The sequence below is a fragment of the Choloepus didactylus genome, assembly GCF_015220235.1.
Source record: "Choloepus didactylus isolate mChoDid1 chromosome 23 unlocalized genomic scaffold, mChoDid1.pri SUPER_23_unloc1, whole genome shotgun sequence".
Taxonomy (NCBI): domain Eukaryota; kingdom Metazoa; phylum Chordata; class Mammalia; order Pilosa; family Megalonychidae; genus Choloepus; species Choloepus didactylus.
In genome coordinates this window covers 1,774,398-1,796,877 of record NW_023637590.1, presented here as the reverse complement: position 1 = coordinate 1,796,877, position 22,480 = coordinate 1,774,398, and the positions used below count along the sequence as shown (strand labels likewise).

General features: G+C 54.3%; 1 protein-coding gene across 1 annotated transcript in view; it reads left to right on the top strand.

Moving 5' to 3' along the window:
* The first annotated feature begins 7,068 nt into the window (after window positions 1–7,068).
* Window positions 7,069–22,480, top strand: part of CABIN1 (calcineurin binding protein 1) — a 68,528-nt gene continuing 53,116 nt past the window's right edge. The window contains exons 1-11 of the mRNA XM_037823462.1: window positions 7,069–7,376; window positions 7,920–8,012; window positions 9,061–9,174; window positions 10,690–10,824; window positions 11,747–11,927; window positions 14,934–15,063; window positions 16,174–16,323; window positions 16,736–17,022; window positions 18,066–18,234; window positions 21,284–21,420; window positions 21,762–21,979. Of these exons, the coding sequence (XP_037679390.1) occupies window positions 7,374–7,376; window positions 7,920–8,012; window positions 9,061–9,174; window positions 10,690–10,824; window positions 11,747–11,927; window positions 14,934–15,063; window positions 16,174–16,323; window positions 16,736–17,022; window positions 18,066–18,234; window positions 21,284–21,420; window positions 21,762–21,979 (1,617 nt within the window). The 5' untranslated portion in view covers window positions 7,069–7,373. The remainder of the gene's footprint in view (window positions 7,377–7,919; window positions 8,013–9,060; window positions 9,175–10,689; window positions 10,825–11,746; window positions 11,928–14,933; window positions 15,064–16,173; window positions 16,324–16,735; window positions 17,023–18,065; window positions 18,235–21,283; window positions 21,421–21,761; window positions 21,980–22,480) is intronic.

Genomic DNA, 22,480 nt, shown 5'->3' with positions numbered 1-22,480 from the left:
ACTTGGTAATTGCACTTAAAATGGTTACGTAAGTGAATAGCCTTGTTCTTAGGAAATGTGCACGGCAGTATCCCGTGTTCAAGAAGTGTGATGTGTTCAGCCTACGTTCAAGTGTTCAGAAAATAAACTGAGAAATTGATTGATTGGTAGATGGATGGATGGATAGATAGAAAAGTATGGCAAATGTGACAAAATGTTCAAGCTGGTGGAACTGGATATGTGGAGGGGGCAGGTAGGGGTATATTGGAATTTTCTATCTGGAGTTTGTATTATTTTTTAACCATCCTATAAATTTGGAGGTATTTAAAAAAGAATCTGTATTCTTTGTTGTGTGTGTTCTCTGAAGCATCTCTTCAGCTAGTGTTTCGACAGATGTGTTTCCTTGAACACCTTTTGTAAGTTGCTTTTTTGCTTGAGTCATCACTTGCTTCTTTGCTGTAAACCTTTGACTGTTTTCCAGAATTCTGAGAAAGTTGATTCTGGCAGTGTTTGCTTGATTGTTTCGGTGTTTCTCTGGAGAGATGGGCCTTTGTTCGTACCTGCTCTACTAATTTGCTGATGTAGCTTCTCCTTGTGCTTTCTTTTGGTTTGCTTTCTTTCTTTCTTTTCAAGTTTGTAGCTGGAAATTTAATTTATTTTTATTCTTTAATTTTTATTGGTAAAAGTGTTTAGTGCAATAGATTTTCTTCTGATCTGTTCTTTAAATGTATGTCTTAGATTCTAACTTGTAGTGTTTTCATTGTAAATATTTCTTTAAAAAATTTCTAATTTTAGATGCATTTCCCCTTTCATCCAGAAGTTAATGGGGCCTCTTAAATTTCTAGGTGGAAAGGCCTTTCTGAGTTTTGTGTGTTTGTTTGTTGTTGTCAGTAAATTCTACTTTTAATGTTTTGTGATCAGAGAGTAGTGTTTTTAATATTTCTCCTTATGGAAGATGTATTTTTTGTGACCTTATACATAATCTGTGCGTAGGTGTGTGTGTGTTTTCTGTGAGCACAGTGGTGCGTGTGTTGTGGGAAGATGTTGTTTTTTATGATCAGGGTGTAACATTTGACGTATATTGCTAAGATCCCTTCTATTCCTTTTGGGGTTTAGATTTTCTGTCTCCTTATTTTTATCCACTTCATCTTTCTTGTCCTGAGAGTGGGGTGTTACAAGCAGCAGTACTTCCATTGTATGATGTATTTCATCTTATCCAGTCACCCGCTGAAGGACATTTGGGTTGTTTCAATTTTTGGTGGTTCGAATGGAGGTGCTGTAAACATTTATGCACAGTTTTTTTTTTTTTTTTTTAATTTTTATTTTGAAATAAATTCAAACTTACAGTAACAGTTTAACAGTTGCAAAAATAATGCAAACCCCATACACAGAACTCCAGCATACCCCACCCCCCCTCCACTGATACCCGGATCTACCAACTTTAATATTTTGTCACTTTACCATTTCTTTCTTTCCCTCCCTATCATCCATCATCTATTGCTCTGTCTTCTGAACATATGAGAGCAAGCTGCACATATCCTTGAACAAATAATCTAATTCACATATACATTTCCTATGAACAAGAATATTCATTTATGTAATCACTTTAAGTGTAATTAAGAAGTTTAAGGAATTTAACATTTATATAAAGCTTGCATTCTATATTTCATTTTTTTTCTTATGTCCCAATTGTGTCCTTTTGAGCCTTTTCTCCTCTATTCTTAGATCTCATGCAGGATCATCTAGGCATTAAATTGTCATTATCTATTTAGACTGTCTTTTTTTTTAATTGTGGAAACATATATACAGCATAAATCTTCCCATTCCAACCCCTCCCAAGCATTCCGTTTAGTGGGATTAATCACATTCACAATGTTGCAATGCTATCACCTTCCCACCATCCATTAATAGAAATTTCCCCTCACCCCAAACAGAAACCCTACACTCATTTCTTATTAACTCCCCAATGCCCCTTCCCCCAATTTTTGTAACCCATACTCTACTTTTTGTAACCCATACTCTACTTTTTGTAACCCATACTCTACTTTTCATCTCTGTGATCGTATTCTCTGATACTTTCTTTGTGGTTACTGTGGGGCTTAAATTTAACATCTTAAATCTATAACAATCTTGTTTTCTTTGATACCAACTTGACTTCAATAGAACACATAAACTATGTTCCTATACTTCTCCATTCCCCCACTTTTATGTAGTTCTTGTCAAAAATTACGTATTTTACATTGAGTCCAAAACCACTGTTATCTTTACAGTTTATGTATTTTAGATCCTGTAGGAAGTAAATAGTGGAGATACAAATCGAAAATACAGTAGTATTGGTATTTATATTTACCATGTGATCTTTACTGGAAATCTTTATTTCTTCAGTCAATTGTTCAGTGTCCCTTCCTTTCAGCCTGCACAATTCCCTTTAGCATTTCTTATACGAGTGATCTACTGGTGATGAAGTCCCTCAGCTTTTGATTATCCAGGAATGTTTTCTTTGCACAGGTTTTGTGTGAACATTTCTGTAGGGAAAATACCAGGGGTTGAGATTGCTGTGTCATTTGGTAAGCGTATGTTTAACTTTATAGCAGACTTTTCCAGCATGGCTGACCATTTTGCATTCCTATGGGTAATGTGTGAGAGCCCCAGTTACTCTGTATCCTCATCAGTTACTCTGTATCCTTGTCAGTTTTAGAAGGAATAATTGGCCCTTCTAATAGGTGTATAATGATAGCTCATTGTGTTGTTAATTTGCATTTCCCTAGTGGCTCATGATGTTGAACATCATTTCATGTGTCTGTGTGCCATCTGTATATCTTCTTTGGTGAAGTGTATATTCAGTTTTTTTGCCATTTAAAAAATGGTGGTTTGTTTTTTTACTGATGCCTTTTGGGAGTTCTGTGTATATTCTGGATATATGCACTTTGTTAGGTATATGATTTGCAGCTATTTTCTCTTAGGCCACAGCTTTTCTTTTCATCCTTGTAACAGTGTCTTGTGCAAAACAGCAGTTTTAAATTTTGAAATCCAATTTATCAGTTTTTTCTTTTATGGATTGTGCTTTTTGTGTCATGTCTAAGATCATCTTGTCTAATCCCAGGTTTCAAAGCTTTTCTTCTATGATTTCTTCTAAAGTTTTGCAGTTTTATATTTTGCATTTAGATATCGTCGTTTTTGAGTTAATGTTTGTATGATGTGAATTTTAAGTCAAGGTTCTTTTGTTTTGTTTTGTTTTGTTTTGCATATGGTCCTTCAGTTGTTCCAACATTGTAAAGAATTTCCTTTCTTCATTGAGTTGCCTTTGTTCTCTTGTCAATAATCAGCTGGCCGTTATTTGTGCAGGTGTGTTTATGGACTCTGTGCCAGTTTGAATGTATTGTGTCCCCCAAATGCCATTATCTTTGATGTAATCTTGTGTGGGCAGACGTTATCAGTGCTGATTAGATTTGAGTGTTTCTTTGGCAATGTGCCCCACCCAGCTGTGGGTGATGACTCTGATTGGATAATTTCCATGGAGGTGTTGCCCCACCCATTCAGGGTGGGTTATACTTTTCAGAATGCAAGCTCTGTATTTACTTTGTTAGATTTATACCTAAGTATTTTGTTGTTTAGGAGCTGTTATAAATGATGTTCTTTTTTTGTTTCTCAATTTGGATTTCCAGTTGTTTATTGCCAGTATATAGAAATACACTTGACTTTTCATGTGTTGACCTCTATCCTGTGACCTTGCTAAACTCACTCACTAGTTCTAGGGTGTTTTGTGGATTCTTTAGGGTTTTCCTTGTAGGTGGCCACGTCATCCGTGACTAGGACAGTTTCATTTCTTCCTTTCCGGTGTTTGCCTTCCTCTCCTTTTCTTGCCTTATTGCACTGGCCAGGCCCTCCAGGACATGTTGAACAGGAGGGATGAGGATGGACGTTCTTGCCTTGTTCCTGATCTTAGGGGAGACACATTCAGTCTTCTGCTGTCAAGAGTGGTGTCGGCTGTGGGTTTCTGTAAGTGCCTTCTGTAAGGTTATGGAAATTTCCTTCCTTCCCGGTTGCCTGAGCGTTTTCTCATTAGTGGAGGACGTCGTGTGTGGAGAGCTTGTTCAGTGGGGGCCACACCACACACCTGGGGTCAGGGAAGCACCCCGATGTCTGAGCCGGGGTGGGGCTGTTCCTTCTCCTGGAACACTGGAGTCCCTGGTGTCCCCGAGGCCGTCAGTGGGCGGTGCCTCTTCCCGGCTCCCGCAGCGTGGCCTGTCTCGTGAGGGCGGCCGTGATGACTGATGCTGATCTTGGTGAAGAATGTGGCTGAAAAGGTGAATGTGTTCCCAGTCCTTCTTTCCAGCGCTCGCTGTGTCTCTGTTACAGTCCCCTCCCTTAGAAAGCCACAGAGCTAAGAGGACCCCGCAAAGCCCCAGCTTCTCACCGTCAAACGGGGTGCAGACCTCCCCTGCACAGGGGGCCCTTGCCTCCTGCTTCCTTCCGGGCACTTCCGTCCCCATGGAGGCCCTGACAAAGACACAGATGAGCCGTGGCACGCCATCTCTCTGCCCGCCATTCTTTCCTCCGCTGAGCACCTGTTTTATGCCAGACAGTGGGCCACAGAGATAAATAAGGGGGCCCCTGCCCTCGAGTAGCTTCCAGGCTAGTAGGAGCGACAGACCCAGAAGCGGGGCAATTCTGCTGCAGAGGTGACGGCGGGTGGAGGGGAGATTTGGAAAGAACCACCCACCGTCCCTTGCTGTATTAATTCAGTGTAAGGTTTGCAGTTTTTAAAAAGCTGCTTTTGTATAGTTCAGGCAGAACTTCTTGCAGGCTCTGCTATTTAAAAACTCAAGGCCAGTTTGAAGATCATGGTTGCGTATTTTGGCAAAAGCAAAGGTGGTTCACAGTATGTGGTCCAGAGCCTCTCCTGGCCTCTTGGCACGGGGATTCCGTTATTCTGGCTCTTTCCTTTGTCTGCTCCTGGGGATTTGGGGGGAGCTGAGGAAGAGTGGCAGTGAGGGTAGATTGAGGGTGGTGAGCAGAAGGGGTGCTAGACCCCTGGGTGGGCCTGTCATGAGTCAGTTCTTAGGCCCCCCGGATGAAGCGCCCGTGGACAAAGGGCCGTTCACAAGAACTGGGGCTCGAGTTTTCTGCGTTACGGAGTGGTCACAGGGATGGGAAATCGGCAGCCTGACGTCCTGGGCACACGTCATTCACCCCCAGTCACCAGCAGACCTATCTGAGCCCTGGCGAGGCGGCAGGCCTGGCTCAGCCTTCGGGATGCCCAGAGCTGTGTGTGTCTCGGGAAGCCAGGCTACAGGACAGCCAGGGAACCCTTCACCAAGGTCGGTCCCCTTTTCCTGCACTGGAGAGAACACGGCTGGGAGTCTCGTTTGTGTCCCTTTCTGGCGTCTTGGCTTTGGGCAGCTCAGCCAGTCTCCCTCAGCCTCAGTTTCCCATTCTGGAGAATGGGGGTGGTGACGCACACCTCACAAAGTGGCTTTAAGTTGGGGTGAGCGAATGTGGAAGTGCTTTGTACACTTCCGGAATGGACCGTAGAGGTGGCAGTGTTAAAATGAACCCAGATGCCCTCTCTGTGGCGGAGGGTTAGCTGGAGTTAAATCGGAATTATTGAAAAATCATTAGGAACGCCAGGTATTTAGTTATCTCTCCTGGACTGCGGGTTCCGGAAAGGTCTTAGCCCCTGCTGCAGCCCTGAAGGAGCCGCCGCCTGGAGAAGCCGAGGCTGATTCTTCATAGTGGAGAGAACATCACCCGGTGGCTGTGTTGAGAGCCTGTCCCCAAGTGAAGGCAGAACCTCGGTGGGAGCTGGGCCTGGCGCAGGACTGGAGGGCTGGACGCTGACCCCTGCGTGGGCCCTTTGGGACTCGGTGGGTGGGCACCAGTGGGTGAGTGGGAGAGCAGCTGGGAAGCGGGGGCTCGAGACGCCCCCTGCCGACAGGTTCCCAGGCATTTTCCTGGCTGCTGGGGCTGCTTGTCTGCGTGTGGGCCGTGGCCTTCCTTGGGGATGGATCCAGAGTGACAGAGACTTTACTGGTCACATACCATACGATCCACCCATTTGAAGCCTACGGTTCAGTGGCTTTTAGCAGATTCACAGTTACGCTACCATCACCACAATTGATTTTAGATCATTTTCATCACCCCAGAAAGAAACCCCCTCTCCATTAGCAGGGACCCCATTTCCCCCACCCTCCTGCCCCCGGCACCTGCTGATCTGCTTTCTGCCCGGTATTTGCCTCTTCGGCCCATTTCCCATAAGTGGAACCATCACACCACATGAGGCCATTTCCTGTCTGGCCTCTCCCACCTGGCATCACGTCTTCCGGGTCTATCCGCGGTGTGGCACGTATGAGAACTTCTTTCCGTCTCATGGCTGAATAACGTCCCGCTGTACGGACAGACACGTTTACTTGATCCATCTGTCAGTCGATGGACATCGGCGTTGTTTCTGCCTTTTGGCTCTTGTCAGTAATAACTGCTGTTAACGGTTTTGTGTGGGCATACTTCTTTTCTCTTGGGTATATACCTGGGAGTGGAATCACCCGGGTCGTGCAGTGATTCTACACTTCAGTTTCTGAGGAACCACCAAACCGGTTTCCAAGCGGCTGCACCATTTTACATTCCAAGTTCTCTACTTCCTCGCCAGTCCAGTCACCTTTTGCTGCCTTCGGACTGGTCTTCTGGCCTCTGTTTATTTTCCCCTTGAGATTTCTGAAACGTAAGGTGAGATGCTCTGTACTGGTGAGAGCCCACCCCGTGAACACGTTGAAGCCCAGATTCCCCGGCCCTCTGTGATCGCCGCCAACCGCGTTTCCGTCCTGCACTCACGTCCCTACTCCAAGGCTGGCCCTGTCTTCCTGTGTCCCCGTTGCACCACGCTCTCCGTCTCTTTCCTTCACCGCCCTCCACCGCCATGCTTCCCGTTCCATAAGGCTTGATGCAGGGGCTTCCTGCTTCCCCTTCCATAACCCCTTCCAGATGATTCCTTCTGCTCCGCCCTTAGATGTTGCCTGTATGTCTCTCTATTCCATTCAGCTTTTGAAAAATCCATTCTTTATAGGTCCGACACCTCTGCTGAGCGGTGAGCACTGGAGCGGGAGTTGGTCTCCATCTTCCCTGTGTCCCCGGCCCCGGGAGCCTTGCCTGGCAAGGGCAGATGTCACAGCCGAGGGTCCGAGGGGCTTCCCTGCCTGACAGGCCAGACAGCTGCCCCAGCCGGGCTCCCCGGCCGGCCTGTGTGCGTGGAGCCCGGACGGCCTGTGGGCTTGGGGACCGGCCTTTCCTGGGCCTTCCCTCAGTCTGTCCTGCACCCTCTCCAGGAGTTTCGGGGACCGGCGCAGCCCCTGCCAGCGCCGGGAAGTGATGCCAGGCGACTGTGCCGAGACTCTCCGAGCATGGTAAGGACTTGGGCTTGCCGGTTTGGACGGCAGGAGTGTTCTCCTGTGTTCCTTCTCCCCTGGCATGAGTGGCATTTTCCCGGCTTGTGCTCTGGGCAGCCTTCCCCCCAGGAGGGCTGTTGGCATGTTCAAGAGTGGGGAGACTTGACCTGCTGGGGAATGGTTTGTGGGCCCTCATCGCAGTTGCTCGAGAGGCAAAAAGATGACACGCTTTGCTCGAGGCTGGTGTTCAGGTGCTTGATTCTCCACTGTGTCAGGCAGTTGCTGGGGTGTCCCCAGCTCCTGTCCCTTTCGCAGCAGGCACTGCCCAAGCATGCTCCCCAAACAGACTGGCACGGCCCCCCTAGACACATGCTCGACCTTACGTTTTTTCCCCTAGATGTCATTCATTGTGCGTTTCCCAGATTCTGAGTGGGCCACAGCTTCTCAAGGCAGACCAGCTGAGATGCTAAAGGAGCTTTATGTTTTTTTGTGGGTTGTTGATGAGCCTAGTGGCATCTCACGTAAAAGCAGTTCTTCCCTTCCCCGAACCCCTAATTCCAGATTCGAATTGCCGCCCTAAATGCCAGCTCCACGATTGAGGATGATCACGAAGGAAGCTTTAAAAGTCACAAAACCCAGACAAAGGAGGCCCAGGTATGTGCACATACCTCCATCTGCAGGTAAACTGTGCGTGTGATTTCTATAGACAGAACGTTATTTTGCATGTGTTTGAGATATCCGTTTAATGGGGTTTTAGAGGAAAAGCCCATTTGGAAAGATGACCAGCTCTGCACCTCGGTTTACACCTGCTTTCCTTGGTGGGGGCTGATCATATTTATTCTGTGGGACCATGTGAGGGTGGCTCAGCCCTAGGCCCCACTTTTCCAGTCAGGGCGGGCTCCCCACACAGCCCCTTCTTTGTGCAGGCCTCGGGAGGGGCTTCCCGGAAAACGCATGGTGGCCGGTGCGTTGGGGTTTTCTAGTGCAGCGCCCTCATTTTGAGTGCAGTGAGGCCCTGCCTTGCCGGAATTCTCTCGTGGAAGGTCAGCAGGGGAGCAGGTCCATCCTCAGCCCTCTAGAGTCTTGATTCTTCTACCCCGAGTCCTGGCATGTCTTCCGTTTTAGCCTGCCTTCCATCTTTCCACCGAAGGCCTAAACTTGAGCAACGAGGTTTGCTCCCCGCCTTCGCTTTCCCTGGAATAAGCACCCGCCTCCCGCTTTATGGGTGCTCTGGAGCCCTGTCCTCAGAAGTTGGCTGTCTGGGTCCACAGGGTGCGTCAGTAGGGCTCGGCCTGCCCAGCGTCTGTCCCTCCCGCAGGGGACCCTCGCCTTCCCTGGGCAACGGTCCGTCCAGTGCACAGTGGCGGGTAGAGCACTGTGGGGACCACGCACCTGCTCTCTGGTCTTCCGGATCATTCCGGCCTGGCATAGCTGCTCTTCACGCAGCTCCGGCCTCCTGCACGGGCCAAGACTCATTTGGGCCCGTATTGCTCCTGTCTCCTTGGGGGGGCTCTGGCGGGTCACGTGTATGTTCTTCTCCCAGTGATGAGCTTGTTGAAAGCAGGACAGTTAGGATTTTCCCCACTACTCAGGGTAGGGCTGACATGTAACGTGGCCATGGCTCCAGCCCGCCTTGGCCCCATTTTTGGCTCGATATGGACCTTTGCCCTGTATGAGAACGTCCCCTATCTTGGTTTCACAGGAAGCAGAGGCTTTTGCCTTGTACCACAAAGCCCTGGATCTGCAGAAGCATGACCGCTTTGAGGAGTCCGCCAGAGCCTACCACGAGCTCCTAGAGGCACAGCTGCTGCGGGAAGTGAGCCCAGTGGGCCCGGCGGGTGGGGGGTGCAGGGTGCTGAACGCACGGGCTCAGAGCTGGGCGGTCTGGGGGCCCACCCCACTTCCCCACCTGCTGGCTGCGTAACCTCGGACACACGATCTCACCTCCCTGCCCTCGGTTTCCCCACCTGTAACAGAGCCCCGTCCTTGTTGGGGTGTTGGGAGGGTTGGGTTCCTCCGGTGAAGCAGGAAGAACGGTCCTTGGTTGTTGTAAGTGCTTGGAAGGTGCCAGATGTCATCGTTACGTAACCTCCACGACCCCTCTGCCAGGTAGCGAAGGGGGTGTTGTTCCCATTTTAGAGATGTGGAACCTGAGACTTGGGGAGGTGTGGCTCTGAGCCCCCTGCTCTTAAGAAGGCTGTGGCCCTGTGACCCTTAAGGAGGGCACATCCTGGAAAGTGGCTTGTTTGGGGCGAGCCTTCCGTCTCCCATGTCTTTCGGGGAGAGCGGAGAGTGAGATTAACCAGTCAGTTCAGAGGATGTTCTCTGCAGGTGTACTGCTGACTGTTTAGTCTCTAAAATAGGCTCTGGACGTTTGTTCACAACCAGTTTTCGAACAGTTCTCTACCCGGAGGGGCACGGGGACCTGGGTCCAGCCTGGTCGGCCCCTTCCTGGGGACTTTTCTGTATTATAAGCCACTCGACGGGAGAGGATGGCTGAATGAGTTTGACTTGAGCTCTTCAGTCCTCCCGATGAAATTCCTGAGCAGCTCTCCGGGGTGGGTTTCTTGCATTAATCGAGGACTGCTTTCCGAGGGCAGCGTGTGCTTTGGGGCTTGCCGATCCTGAGCCCAGCAGATGGTACATGGAAGCCCCTGTCCCAGGACAAGGCTCGGGAAACTGACAGGCCCTGGAGAGAGCTGCTTTTTGCCATCTGGTTTTCCTCTTAGGAAATGTTTTACTCATTGTTCCATGGTGAGCTTTTGTTTTGTAGTCTGTAGTTTTCTTCGAAGTAGGAAGGTTTTCTTGGAGATGTCATAAAAGCTATAGTAAAATAACTTTTTATGTAAAGCACATTTACAGTTGTGCTCTTTCGGCTACTTCCACTTTTGGTCTTTAAGGGAGGAGTTATTGTCCTTACGTTACAGACGTCATCGGGACAGAGTAGTAAAAGTAACTTGTCCGAGGGCACTTTGGACAAGCTGTGTTCGGGAGCTCAGCCCCCTTGACTTCTAATCCACCGTTCTCCTTGCTGCAGGGTGTACAAGGATGTGTATACAAAGTCCTGAGCCCCTGGCTGGGGTGAACCCTCCTCATACCCTGCCCCCCCAAATTTAGACCTGCTGGTTGTCTCATGGATTTTCACTCTAGGAAATGCTGTCAAAGCAGAGCAGGCTGGCTCACACCCTCGGGGAGGTGCTTGGAGCCAGACGCCTCCTCGGAGACACCCGCTGCAGCCCCTTCACTTTCTAACGGGAGGTGGCACTGCCCGTCCCCGGCATCTTGCTGTGTGCCTGCCGATCGCCCGCTGATCCTCTGTGTCTATGCACAGGCAGTCCCGTCTGGAGAAGAGAAAGAGGGGCTAAAGCACCCCGGGCTGATGCTGAAATACTCCACGTATAAGAACCTGGCCCAGCTGGCCGCCCAGCGGGAGGACCTGGGGACAGCCATGGAGCTCTACTTGCAGGTGCGTGTGGTTTGCCCATGCTCGGCCCCCTCGCTGGTTTCGGATGCTCTGGCAGGAGGGGCAAAGCTGTGGTCTCGGCAGCCAAAGAGAAGACTTCGTAGTGGAGCGTCAGCAAGCTGCCCGGCCCGAGACCCTGGTCGGAACGTGGTAACGGTGTGTGCAGGGGCCTGCCTGGGATCCCTTCCCCTGCCACTCGGCCGCTGTGCCCGTGGGCAAGTTCACACACCTCTCTGTGCCCCCAGGTTCCTGCCGAGACGGAGGGAAAAATAAAAGCCAAGAGGGTGGTTGTGGAAACTCAGCAAGTTGAGATTTGGAAACGCTCAGAATGCAGAGGCTGCCACGTGGCACCCAGCACACGCTCCTGCTCAGACTGTGTTTGCCCCGACTTCTGCCATTGCCGCCATATCTGGGTGCCTCGGTGGTGCCAGGCCCCGGGCCAGATGCTTTCCATGCAGGCTGGTGGCGCGGCCTGGCAGGGCAGGGGTCTTTATCCTCATTTTAGCGATGAGGAAACCGAGGCTCAGGATCTTGTGGCTAATCAGTGCTGGAGCAGGGGTCGGAGCCCAGACTGCATCTCTAGAGCACATGATCTTTCTAGATTCCCACAAGGCTCTCATTTTTTTTTTTCTGAAGTCTACTGTCACTCCTTTAACCTTTAAGGAATACAGATGTTCAAACCGACAGAATATCTCTAGTCAATGCTCTGAATTAGATAAATTGTACCTTTTTATCTGCTGTCTCTCTGGGTCTTGGAAACCCGTTTGACTCCAGACAAGACGAGGAGAACTTGCCAGTCTGTTACAAGATAGTTGTGCTGCTCTCTGCTGTCTCCTGGGTAGTTTGAGTGGCTGGGCCACCGGCCGTGCCCCTCCTGTCTCCGGGGCCGCCCGTCCAGCTTGCCCTCTGCTTCTGTCCCCTGCAGGCGGTCATGCTGGACTCCACGGACGTCAACCTCTGGTACAAGATCGGCCACGTGGCCCTCAGGCTCACCCAGGTGCCCCTGGCGCGCCATGCTTTCGAGGAAGGGCTGCGGTGCAACCCCGACCACTGGCCCTGCCTGGACAATCTCATCACCGTCCTGTACACCCTCACCGACTACACGAGTGAGTCGAGCCCGCGTGGGTTGGAGGCTGGGGAGGGCGGTGCGGGCGAGCAGGGAGCTGGAGTGGGCACTGCCCGGCTTTGTGCCAGGCTGCCGGGGGCCTCCCTGCTCTGTCCTGCTTGTCTTTCCTACGCAGCTGAGATGTAGTGAACGCTTTGAAGTAATACGAAGTGTGTTCTCCGAGTGGTTTCCCTTCCGGTTAGCTCCTTTCTTTCCCACCTCGTCCAGGCTTGACCCCAAACCCATTTCTCTCCCTTGGCAGCCGACAGCCTTGAAGCAGCAGCTCGATTTCTCCAGTGCAGGGGTGCCTGCTGCCTCTCAGGTGGCCTGATCCTCTGCAGAGCCGCAGAGTTGCCGGAATGGTCTCTGCCACATGGAGCCCTTGCCGGCCTTCTGCTTGCTTTAGCTCCCTGGCCTGGGCCTTGCCCTCGGCCCCTCCGAGAGCATGTCTGTCCCTGGTGTGGGTTGTTGTGAGGCAGGCACTGATCTGGGTTCTGGGCCTGGGGAGCGGGGTGGTCCTGAGGGCTCTGAGCTGGCCGGGTGCCATGGGGCAATGAGATCCTGTGGGAGAAGGCACCCTGTAGCCAGCAAAGCTCAAGTTTTCTCTTCAGGACAGAAACGCCGATGCACACTTTCATATTCACTGTAAAAGTTTAAGCCTGCAGAGGCCTACTTCTTTCCTTTTCAGAGACAAATAGCACAAGAACGGTGCTGAGAAGCCCTGGGCTCTGCTCACCCTTCCCACCCCCAGGTCCTGTCCTCTGGCACCTCTCTCTAATATTTTTAATTGAGGAAAAACACACAGAGCATGAAGGGCAAAGGCCTGAGGCCTACAGGGCTGTCACTTGTGCACGTGAAACAGGTTGGGGTGTAGGATGCCCCTGGAGTGGCTACGAGTGTGCCCGCGTGTCCCAGGGGTGCTCTTGGCTTGGATCAAGGTCCGTGGGGGTGGGGTTAGGTCACATCTGCTTCCCACCTCTTCCCTTGGCCTTCAGGCTGTCCGGGCACATTTGGGTGCCGGGCTGTGATGGGCCTCGGTTCTTTTTCGCCGCTGTGCGGTCCCCTCCGTGCACCTGTGTAATTGAACCTTCTGTGGGTGGCAGCCGGTGAATTCTGTGTCTACACTCAGGCCTCACGCTGCCGTGAACCCCGCATGTGTCCTGGCAGACGTCAGCCCTCTTTCTGTCATTTGCCCCAGTTTTCGCTCCAACTAGCAGAAAGGAAGGTTCCGGGGGCCCCTGTTTAAATGCTAGCGTTTTTTTTTTCCAGAAGCTTCTAGCTTGCCCTCAGATGCTTGTTTGGGTGCCCCTTGGGGTGGACAGTTCGACATATAGCCTTCCTTCCCCAGCCACCCCCTCTCCTGGTAGAAGTTGTGCTTGAGGATTTTAAGTCCTCATGGGAAGAAATAGGTTGGGGTCGCTGAACTGATGCTTGGAGCCGAGAGAGTCCCTGACAGGTTTCGCACTCGTGTAAACTCAAAGTACAAGCAGCGTGCTAAATTGCCTCCTGGTCACGCTCCATATGTCTTAGCTGAGCAGGCCTGAGCGCTGCTGGGTTGTGGCCAGCTGCTCCCATCCTGTTCCCTTGACCTCCTCCAGCCTCCCAGGGACGTGCGGTGTGGCTGGCATGTTAACGCTCTCCTGCTCCGGTGAGCCTGCTGGGAGCTGCATCCTCCAAACACACAGAAAATCCAGCCTGGTTTTCTCTGGAGCTTGCTAAGAGCCACTCTGTGGTCCCACTGTGGTCCCAGAGAAACCCCATTCCTTGCCTGAAGCAGGAGTCCTTGGGTCATCCGACTTAGCATGGCTGAGTGGGCCTGCTGGGCTGTACTGGGGTCTCACACCCCCCCCCCTGCACCCCCGGGGTACACTCTCTGCCAAGTGCTTCGCCCAGGCTCAGGCAGTGTCTCCCCGGCTCGGCCCTGTCGTGCCACAGCATCTCGGGAGTGCACCGCTTTCTTCTCGTCTCCTCAGGCTTCTGTGCCCAGGCTCTGCTTCTGCTCTGCTCCTGACCCCTGGCTCCTCCTTCTCTGGTTGTTCCTAAGGGGGTTTGGCTCACAGTCCGCAGCCTGACGCAGGGCGCAGAGGCAGTCCCGGGGCCCAGGCAGGGGGTGTGGCCGCTTGGCAACACGGTGCCACTTACGTGTGTCCCCACGTGGGACCCAGGGGCCCTGCGACTGGTGAGGGCCTGTAGCGGCCACGTTTGTCAGGGTTCCTGCCTGCTCGGCCGGGCGAAAGCTCCCAGAGTCAGGGCAGCTCTGCCTAGAGAGCCCCCATCACCCTAATTTTACCTCTGAGAGCAGAAGCACCGTGCGCTCGTTTGCCCGTTACCGTTGCCACAGTTGGAGGAGCCGGAGTCCTCACGGGCTTGTCGTTACTTTGACAGGCGTGACGTCACATTTTAAATTTCAGGTGACAGTTTTTTTGTAAGAACGGTTTAAAACAAGGAAACACAAGTAGAAAAAACTAGAAAATCCAGGGAAGCAAAAAGAATAGAAAAGGGTTTTTGTGTCTCTGTGCGTGTGTGCGGATGGAATAGCGAGCTGCAGTCCACTCCGGGCTGGCCTGCTCCCCTGGAGGCACCGTGGCCGGCTCTCCGGGCAGCAGCACACCCCGAAGTCGTCCTTACCTGCCCACGCGCCACTCGTGGGACAAACCCTGTTTTCATATTTCCACTTAGCCAGTAGCGAGTCCCTGGGGGCCCTGTAGGGTTTTCTTTGCAGCAATTCTAGAGGTGGGCTGCTGGCTTGAGGGTCTGCGTGCGTAATGCCTGTGGCCTTCCAGAAAGATCGTCATGTCTGCCCGCCCTCGGCCGTGTCCATGCCTGCTTGCTTCGCTGTGCCCGTCTGCTCTGGGAGTTAATTATTTTCGGACGTCTCTCCCGATTGAGGTGGCTCAAGTGGTAGCTTGTTTTTTTTGGCTGTGCATTTCTTCCCTGACGTTCACTGGCAAGGCTGAAACCTCAGAGCGCAGCCTCAGTAGTCACGGACTGTTTCTTTCCCCACCAGCGTGTTTGTACTTCATCTGCAAGGCCTTGGAGAAGGACTGCCGCTACAGCAAGGGGCTGGTGCTCAAGGAGAAGATCTTCGAAGAGCAGCCCTGTCTGCGGAAGGACTCGCTCCGGATGTTCCTCAGATGGTGAGCCCTGCTCCTCCCGTCAGGGCCTGCCGCCCCTCGCCCCACACGTGCGCTTTGCTCCTGCCACATGTGTGACTCGACTCTGTGCGGAGCCTCGGCGTTGCCTCCTCAGGCCCCGGCTGCCTGCCTTCCCGCTGTCTGGCCGGGGCTCCTCTCCTGCCCTCCTCACCTCTCAGCTTCCCCCTTTCCCATGCCCAGGGCCGTCCCACTCCCCTCTGCTCCCTCCCCGGCCCTCTGTTGGAGCTGCGCCAGGTTTCCGGCAGGTTCCAGCCTGCCCACGGGATGCTGCCCTTGGTTCCCCCCTGCTCACGCTGTGCTCACGCCCGGGATGCCGTCGTCCCCTGCCCGCTTTGTGGTCTGGCCCTGGGGTCACCCGCACGCCCTGCCCGGCTCTGACCGTCCCCTCTCCTCCAGTCCTCTCCCTCTGGTGTTTCCTTAGCCCCTGGAACTCCCTTCTCTTGGGGGCTTAGTGGTGACCTGTCTCTGTGCCGAGTCCCCGTGAGACTGCCTCTTGTTCACTGTCCTGAGGGAACTGACCTTCTGGGGGGGCTGATGACACAAATGGAAGACGGGGAGATGTGGCATAAGCGGGGGGCTGTGTGGTGTGGCCCTGTTGGGGGGCATTGGCCAGGAGGGCAGGGGCTGCCGGCCACCCCAGGCCAAGGCGGGTCTGTGGACAGCCACCTGCGGGGGCCTGTGTCTGGGGGACGCCAAGGACTTCCGTGAGCTTGGCTTGTCCGATGACTTTTCCTCGGGCTGGGCAGTGTGGGATAATGAAATTTCAAAACCTTTCTGTGAATAATTAAGAGCGAGATTTTCTTTTGCTGCGACTTTGCAGACACGACCGGGAAACTGCTAATACGTCTGAAAGCCTTTCCTGGCTCGAGTTTGAACTGTAGAAGGAACAAAGGGTGTTAGTCATTTCCAGCGTACTGGGGCCTTCAGAGAGCTAATTACTGCCTTTTCAAGGCCAGACTCCAGTGGTTATTTTATTTGTAGGAAGAATCAATACAGATTAAAGGGTATTAGCCTAAATACACCCCTGTTGGTAAATTTCCACCCTGGCCCTAGCTGTGGCCCTGTAATTTCTCCCCGTGCCATGTGCCGTAGTGATATGTCGATCCATGACGTGTCGGTGAGCGCGGCCGAAACGCAGGCCATCGTGGACGAGGCCCTGGGGCTGCGAAAGAGGAGGCAGGCGCTCACCGTGCGGGAGAAGGAGCCGGACCTGAAGCTGGTGCAGCCCATCCCCTTCTTCACGTAGGCCCCCTGTTTCTGGGAGTGCCGGCGGGCACGGGGTCCTGAGGCGGGAGAGCCCCGGCCCTGGTGGGTGGCGTGATGGGAGCTTGGCGGCCGCTGGACGGGGGCTGGAGCACGCACCTGTCGGCGGCCAGGAAGCAGGTCACGTCCCTCTTCATGGTCACCCTCGATGCCACAGCGGCTTCCACTGGGTGGGGGGTGGGGGGGCCTGTGCCTGCTCCTGCTGGGCTGCTCCACCTTCCGCTGTGTTAGCCTTAAAATTTGGTAAATAAGAAGAAGAGTGACAAACCTTGAGCGACCACCACCCCCGGCCCCCGAGACATGGCAGCTCCGTTAGCGTCTCTGCCCGAGGATGGCCGGCCTAGCTCGGGGCAACCTGGCAGATGCTGCCCGTGTGGGCCTCTCCCCACAGCTGGAAGTGCCTCGGAGAGACCTTGCTGGCCACGTACAACCACCTGACCACCTGCGAGCCTCCGCGGCCCAGCCTCGGCAAGAGGATTGACCTGTCCGACTACCGGGATCCCACCCAGCCCCCGGTTGCCCCTGCAGCTGTGACGCCTGTCAGCGTGACCCAGCCAGGCCCCATCAGCGCCAGCCCGGCCGTGGCCCCGGCGGAGCCCGTGCTCTCCTACGCCCCTGTGGCCACCGCCAGCTTCCCGCTGCACGCTCCTAGCCTGCTGGATGCAGGCACCCCTGGGGGTGAGCAGGGCCCCTGCATACAGCTTTTGGGGGGACAGTTTGCAGAGCCCCACAGGACTGAGAGCCTGCCGCTCTAGGGAGGAGCCCCCTAGCCTGCTCCCAGGGCTGCTGCCCACCAGGGATGACTTCCAAAGTGAAGCCCCTGAGGGGTCAGGGCATGGGGTGTAGCCCCTCGCTTGTTGACAGCACCCTCGGGCTGCCTGACGCCTGGGACTGGGTCCTGGTGCAGGTGCCACCCTCCTTACTTTGGCTGGGGGGCCTGGCCGGACCCCTCTGTGGCTGGATCCCTCTGCATCTGGTCCCCTCTGGGCAGCCCTTCCCGTGGGCAGGGCCCTGCGCTGTGCTCGTTCTGACATGAGCAGGCGTGGCCTGTGCTCAGCGATGAACACAGACTTCTTTCTCAATTCCCTTCTGAGTTCTCGGCCTTAAAAACAAAAGCAGTGATCTTGTCGCCTTACGTGATTGTGTATTTTTGTGTTGTTTTACCAATTTTTTAACCGTCATGACGGTTGGAATTGCAAAAAAGTTTAGACAAAAATTCCCAAATCTGATTTAGTGACTTCTGTGTCACCAGACAACAACAAAAAAGATAGCTGACATTAATGAAGTTTCTGAGTGAACACACAGGCGATTGTTCCTAACGTTTTTATGTAATCAGACGTACGGGTTCCCTGCTCTCTAATCCACACAGTTCGTTGTCACATAATGTCCCTGGGTGCCGAGAGGGTCCTGTGCGATGGGTGGGGCCCAGGTTGCAGCCACTCATCTCTGAGGCCCTGGTGCCCCGTAGCTGTGGGCTGCCAAGTCATGGGGAGCTCTAGCTTGTGGCTCCTGTGAACTGGAGAAAGAGACGAGAGTTATGGGGCTTGAAATGAACTTTACTTGGTTGGGCCTCTCCATTGTTAAAGGAAGAAGAAATGGAAGTTTCTTAATGTCGAGGAAGCGTTTGACACTGGGAGAGTTTCGAGGGGCGGCTGAGGGGCCGGGTGTGTGTTTTCTTCCCCTGCTCCCCCCCATGATTTCCCATCTTCCTCCCCGTGAAGGTGATGCTTCTGGCGGAGATAAATCCAAGAAAGGGGTCAAGCGGAAGAAGATTTCAGAAGAGAGCGGCGAGACGGCCAAGCGGCGGTCTGCCCGGGTCCGGAATACCAAGTGTAAGAAAGAAGAGAAAGTTGACTTCCAGGAGCTTCTGGTCAAGTTCTTACCGTCCAGGTACCGTGCAGGTTTTCTGATTTGCGAACGTAACCTCCAGCCACCCCGCAAATAACTGTTCCCTGTTCATTGCTGACCCCCTCGGTGCAAACGTAGGAAACCCAGACTGCACTGGATAGGAAGCTTGGATTTTTCTCGCCTCCCCCTGCCTCCGAACTTCTTGAAGTTGGGATGCATGGCTTGTGCGTCTTCCGGAAGCCCAGGAGCTTCCTCAGCTGTCAGGAGACAGGTGTGTGTGTGTGTGTGTTGCAGAGTTGGGGGCATCTGAGCTCCCAGCCCGCACCCCTGCAGGCTCCCCCTTGGTTTTGGAAGGGAGGTGCACCCCGGGGAAACCCAGCAGAAGGAGCATCTGCTGCTTTTAGGCTGGAGCCTGCTGGTGTCTTGCCTGCATTCCAGGCAGGTATGTGGGGGGCTTGTCTGTCGCTGTGCAGTTTCCCTGGTTCTTAGGGTTCCTCAGAGAAGCCCCCCAGCCCCCCTCACTCTTGCCCTCTCCCCTCCTTCAGCGGCTCTAGGCCTTGATTCTGGAGCCTTTCCCAGGGGTTTGTGCTCGTCACCCCTTCCCACCCTGAGTGCTGTCGAGAAACTGCTGCTTTACACTGATCCATCGCCTCTGTCTTTGAATGCTTGGTCAGCACACGTCTTGCCTCCTCCCCCACGTCCTTGTGAGTTGAAACCTCTTCTGCTCCTTCCCTGTGCCTGAGATGGCCAGCAGGCCATCTTTCACCCGTGTTCCTGTTTGCTAAAGCTGCCGTTATGCAAAATACCAGAAACGGATTGGCTTTTATAAAGGGGGTTTATTAGGTTATAAAGTTACGGTTCTACGGTCATAAAAATGTCCAAACTAAGGCATCAGCAAGAGGATACCTTCACTGAAGAAAAGCCAATGGCATCCAGAAAACCTCTGTCAGCTGGGAAGGCATGTGGCTGGCGTCTGCTGGTCCCGGGTTGTGTTTCAGCTCCTCTCTCAGCTCCTGTGTGTCCTCGCTTCTTTGTTCCAGGGTGTTTCTCTCTAAGCATCTGGGGGGTCCTCTCTTAGCTTCTCCAGGGCAAATTCTGGGCTTCATCTCTTAGCTTAGCATCTCCAAACGCCCTTCTGTCTGCGTCTCCAAGCATCTCTAAGCATCTCTGTTGGCTCCCAAGTGTCTGGGTGTCCTGGCTTAGCATATCCTAGGGCGTTTTTGTCTCTCTTAGCTTCTCTCCAAAATGTCTCTCTCGGCCGCTCTCCAAAATGTTCCTTTCTTATAGGACTCCAGTGATTTAATCAAGACCCACCCTGAATGGTTGGAGTCCACATCTCAATGGAAATAATTTAATCAAATGTTTCCACCCTAGTCAACAGACTAATCAGTCTGCTCCCACAAGATTGCATTAAAAAATATGGCTTTTTGGGGGACGTAACATACCCAAACAGGCACAATCGGAATCCTCACCGTAGCTGGTCCGTGACGGTGGATTTCGGTGGCGATGACATCCAGGCAGAGAAGGAGGTCCTCATTTTTCTAACTTGTCGCCCTCTTTCCTGTGGTAAAGGTGAAATGCTTGGAAATCGAGGTTGTTCTCAGTGAACGTCTGACGAAGGACCAAAGTGAGGACAAAGTGCCTCCTGAGCAAGTTCTTCTGAGGCTTAGGACCAGGGAAGGGTTTCCTTCCAGAAGAGCTGCAGGATGAGGCTTTGCTTGGTGACGCCAAGCGGATCACACGACCCCACCTGCCTTCTAGACCCATCTGTCCCTGGCGCCCTTTACGTGGAACGGTTTCTGCTTTCATTTCCGTCTTTATTTGTGTTGTCGGTTTCCTGGCTGTTTTTAACTTTGGCTTCTTCGCCTGGTTAGGCAAGTGCCGCCTGGTAGCTCATCTGACATCGTCACCCTGGAAATGGGCATGGACTACCGTAACGTGCTGGGTTGAGGGCAGGCGGCAGGGACGCCTGATATGTGGTCCTGAGGAGGGGGCTGAGAGGATGTCACCTGCTGGGAGAGGCCAGGCCCACAGTTCTGTAGGCTGGGAGCCCTGGGAGCCGGCCAGGGAGGGGCCAGGCTCGGACACCCCCGCCCCCTTTTCCTGCTTGCGTACTGGGCCCCCCATGGCCCTAGAATGTGCCAGATGCTCCCCTGGCCTGTGTCCCGGCTCCCTGGTCTTGTCCTGCTGCTTTGCATGGCCAGCCCCTTCGCCCCGTCCTGTGTCAGCATGAGTGTCACCCCTGAGAGGCCCTCTCTCACCCCCCTCTGTTGCAGGTGTCCCTTCTGTACCTCGAGCACTCTCCTGTGGTTGGGTCTTGTTCGGATTTGTGTGTGTGTGTGTGTGTGTGTGTGTGTGTGTGTGTGTGTGTGTGTGTACCTGCTTGTCTGCCTCTCCTACTGCAATGTATGCTCCGTGCGGGCAGGGCCTGCCACACCCAGCTGTGTTCCGGCACCCAGCACAGGGCCTGGCACGTGCTCTGTGCTTGTCTGTTGGTGGCATGAATGAACGAGTGAGGGCACACACCCCAGGCCTGCTTATGCATCCCCAGCACGCAGCAGCGCCTCCTGCAGGCCTGGGTTCCAGACCCCACTGCCAGCAACCGCCCCTGTGGGCAGCAGAGGCAGCCGATGGTGTGCGGGCAGGAGCCAAGAGGGACCTGTCCAAGGTGGCTGGCTTGGAGTGGGCAACTTTGGAGCCTGGTGGGCCGGGTCTGGGGGCCAGGCTCCCTCGCCAGCCAGCGCTTGGAAGGAGCCAGTGACTCCCTACTCCGGTGCTTTCTCCAGGCTCCCGCCCTGGGTCCTCTGGAGCAGGCTAGGGCATCCACCCCAACCCCTGCTCTTGCCGGGCCCTTGTGTCATCTTTTCCTGGGCTTGGGGCAGCAGTGCCTTCTTGCCCTTCTGCTCTGACGCGTGCCCACTGGTCCCAGTTAACCTCAGAGAGGGTTCGGCCATGTACGTGAGCCCCTCCTTGCAGACCTGGTGTGGATTTTGTCTTTGCTCTCCTGGCTTGCTTGGTTTCTCCAGTAGTTTCGGACGCTTGTGTCTGAGCGTGTGGGGCGGCTTTGGCAGTTTGGGTGTGTTCGATGCAGGCTGAGGAAGCTTGACCCTGAGGAGGAAGACGAGGCCTTCAGCAGCTACGACGTCCAGGCAGAAGCCAGGCTGGAGAGCTTCCCGAGCCTTGGGCCGCATCGGCTCCCGCTTGACTCCGCCACGTTCATGGAGTCCGGTAGGAAACTGGTGGGGCGCTTGCTTGCGGTTTGTAGCTCTTCTCCCGTCCTCCTAGGGCCTGCTCGTGTTTTGTTCTGGGGGTTTCTGGGTGCTTCTATAAAGGCTACCTAGAGTCCTCTTGGCTGTGCTCCCCGAGGCCAGAGGCAGGGGCCTGGCTCTGCGGGTTGCACACGGGACCCCCCTGGCAGGGTGGAGGTTCCTGGGGCCTGTTTCCACCACCACGTGCTGGAGCAGGGGCTGGCGCCCACCGTCGGACTTCAGCGCCGCCGTGTGACCAGGGCCCCTGGCTCCGGATGCCGGGGGACGGACACAGGCTCTCTCGGCCTCTGCCCTCTGCAGAGAAGCAGGACGTGCACGCGTTCCTGCTGGGGAACCTGAGCAACGGGGGCATCCTGGAGCTGATGATGCGCTACCTGAAGGCCATGGGCCACAAGTTCCTGCTCCGGTGGCCGCCGGGCCTGGCGGAGGTGGTGCTCGGCGTCTACCACAGCTGGAGGCGGCACAGCGCCAGCCTGCCCAACCCGCTGCTGCGGGACTGCAGCGACCAGCACATCAAGGTGGGCGGGGCCTCTGGGCAAGGTGGGCGGGGCCTGGGTAGGGCATTGGGGTGGGGCCTCTGGGCAAGGTGGGTGGCTGGGACAGTGGGGTGGGGCCTCTGGGGGGCAGGGCCAGGGTGGGCAGTACGGGGGTGGGGCCTTCACACAAGGTAGGGCGGGGCCTCTGGGCAAGGTAGGCGGGGCCTCTGGGCAAGGTAGGCAGGGCCGTGGTGGGCAGGGCCTCTGAGTAAGGTGGGGCGAGGTAGGGGGCGGGGCCTCTGGGCAAGGTGGGTGGGTGGGTGGGACAGTGGGGCGGGGCCTCTGGGGGCAGGGCCAGGGTGGGACAGTAGGGGGGTGGGGCTGTCACACAAGGTGGGGTGGGGCCTCTGGGCAAGGTAGGCAGGGCTGTGGTGGGCGGGGCCTCTGAGTAAGGTGGGGTGGGACCATGGTGGGGCGGTGGGGGCGGGGCCTCCACACAAGGTAGGGCAGGGCCAGCCCAAGCCTGCAGTCCCTGGTATGGGG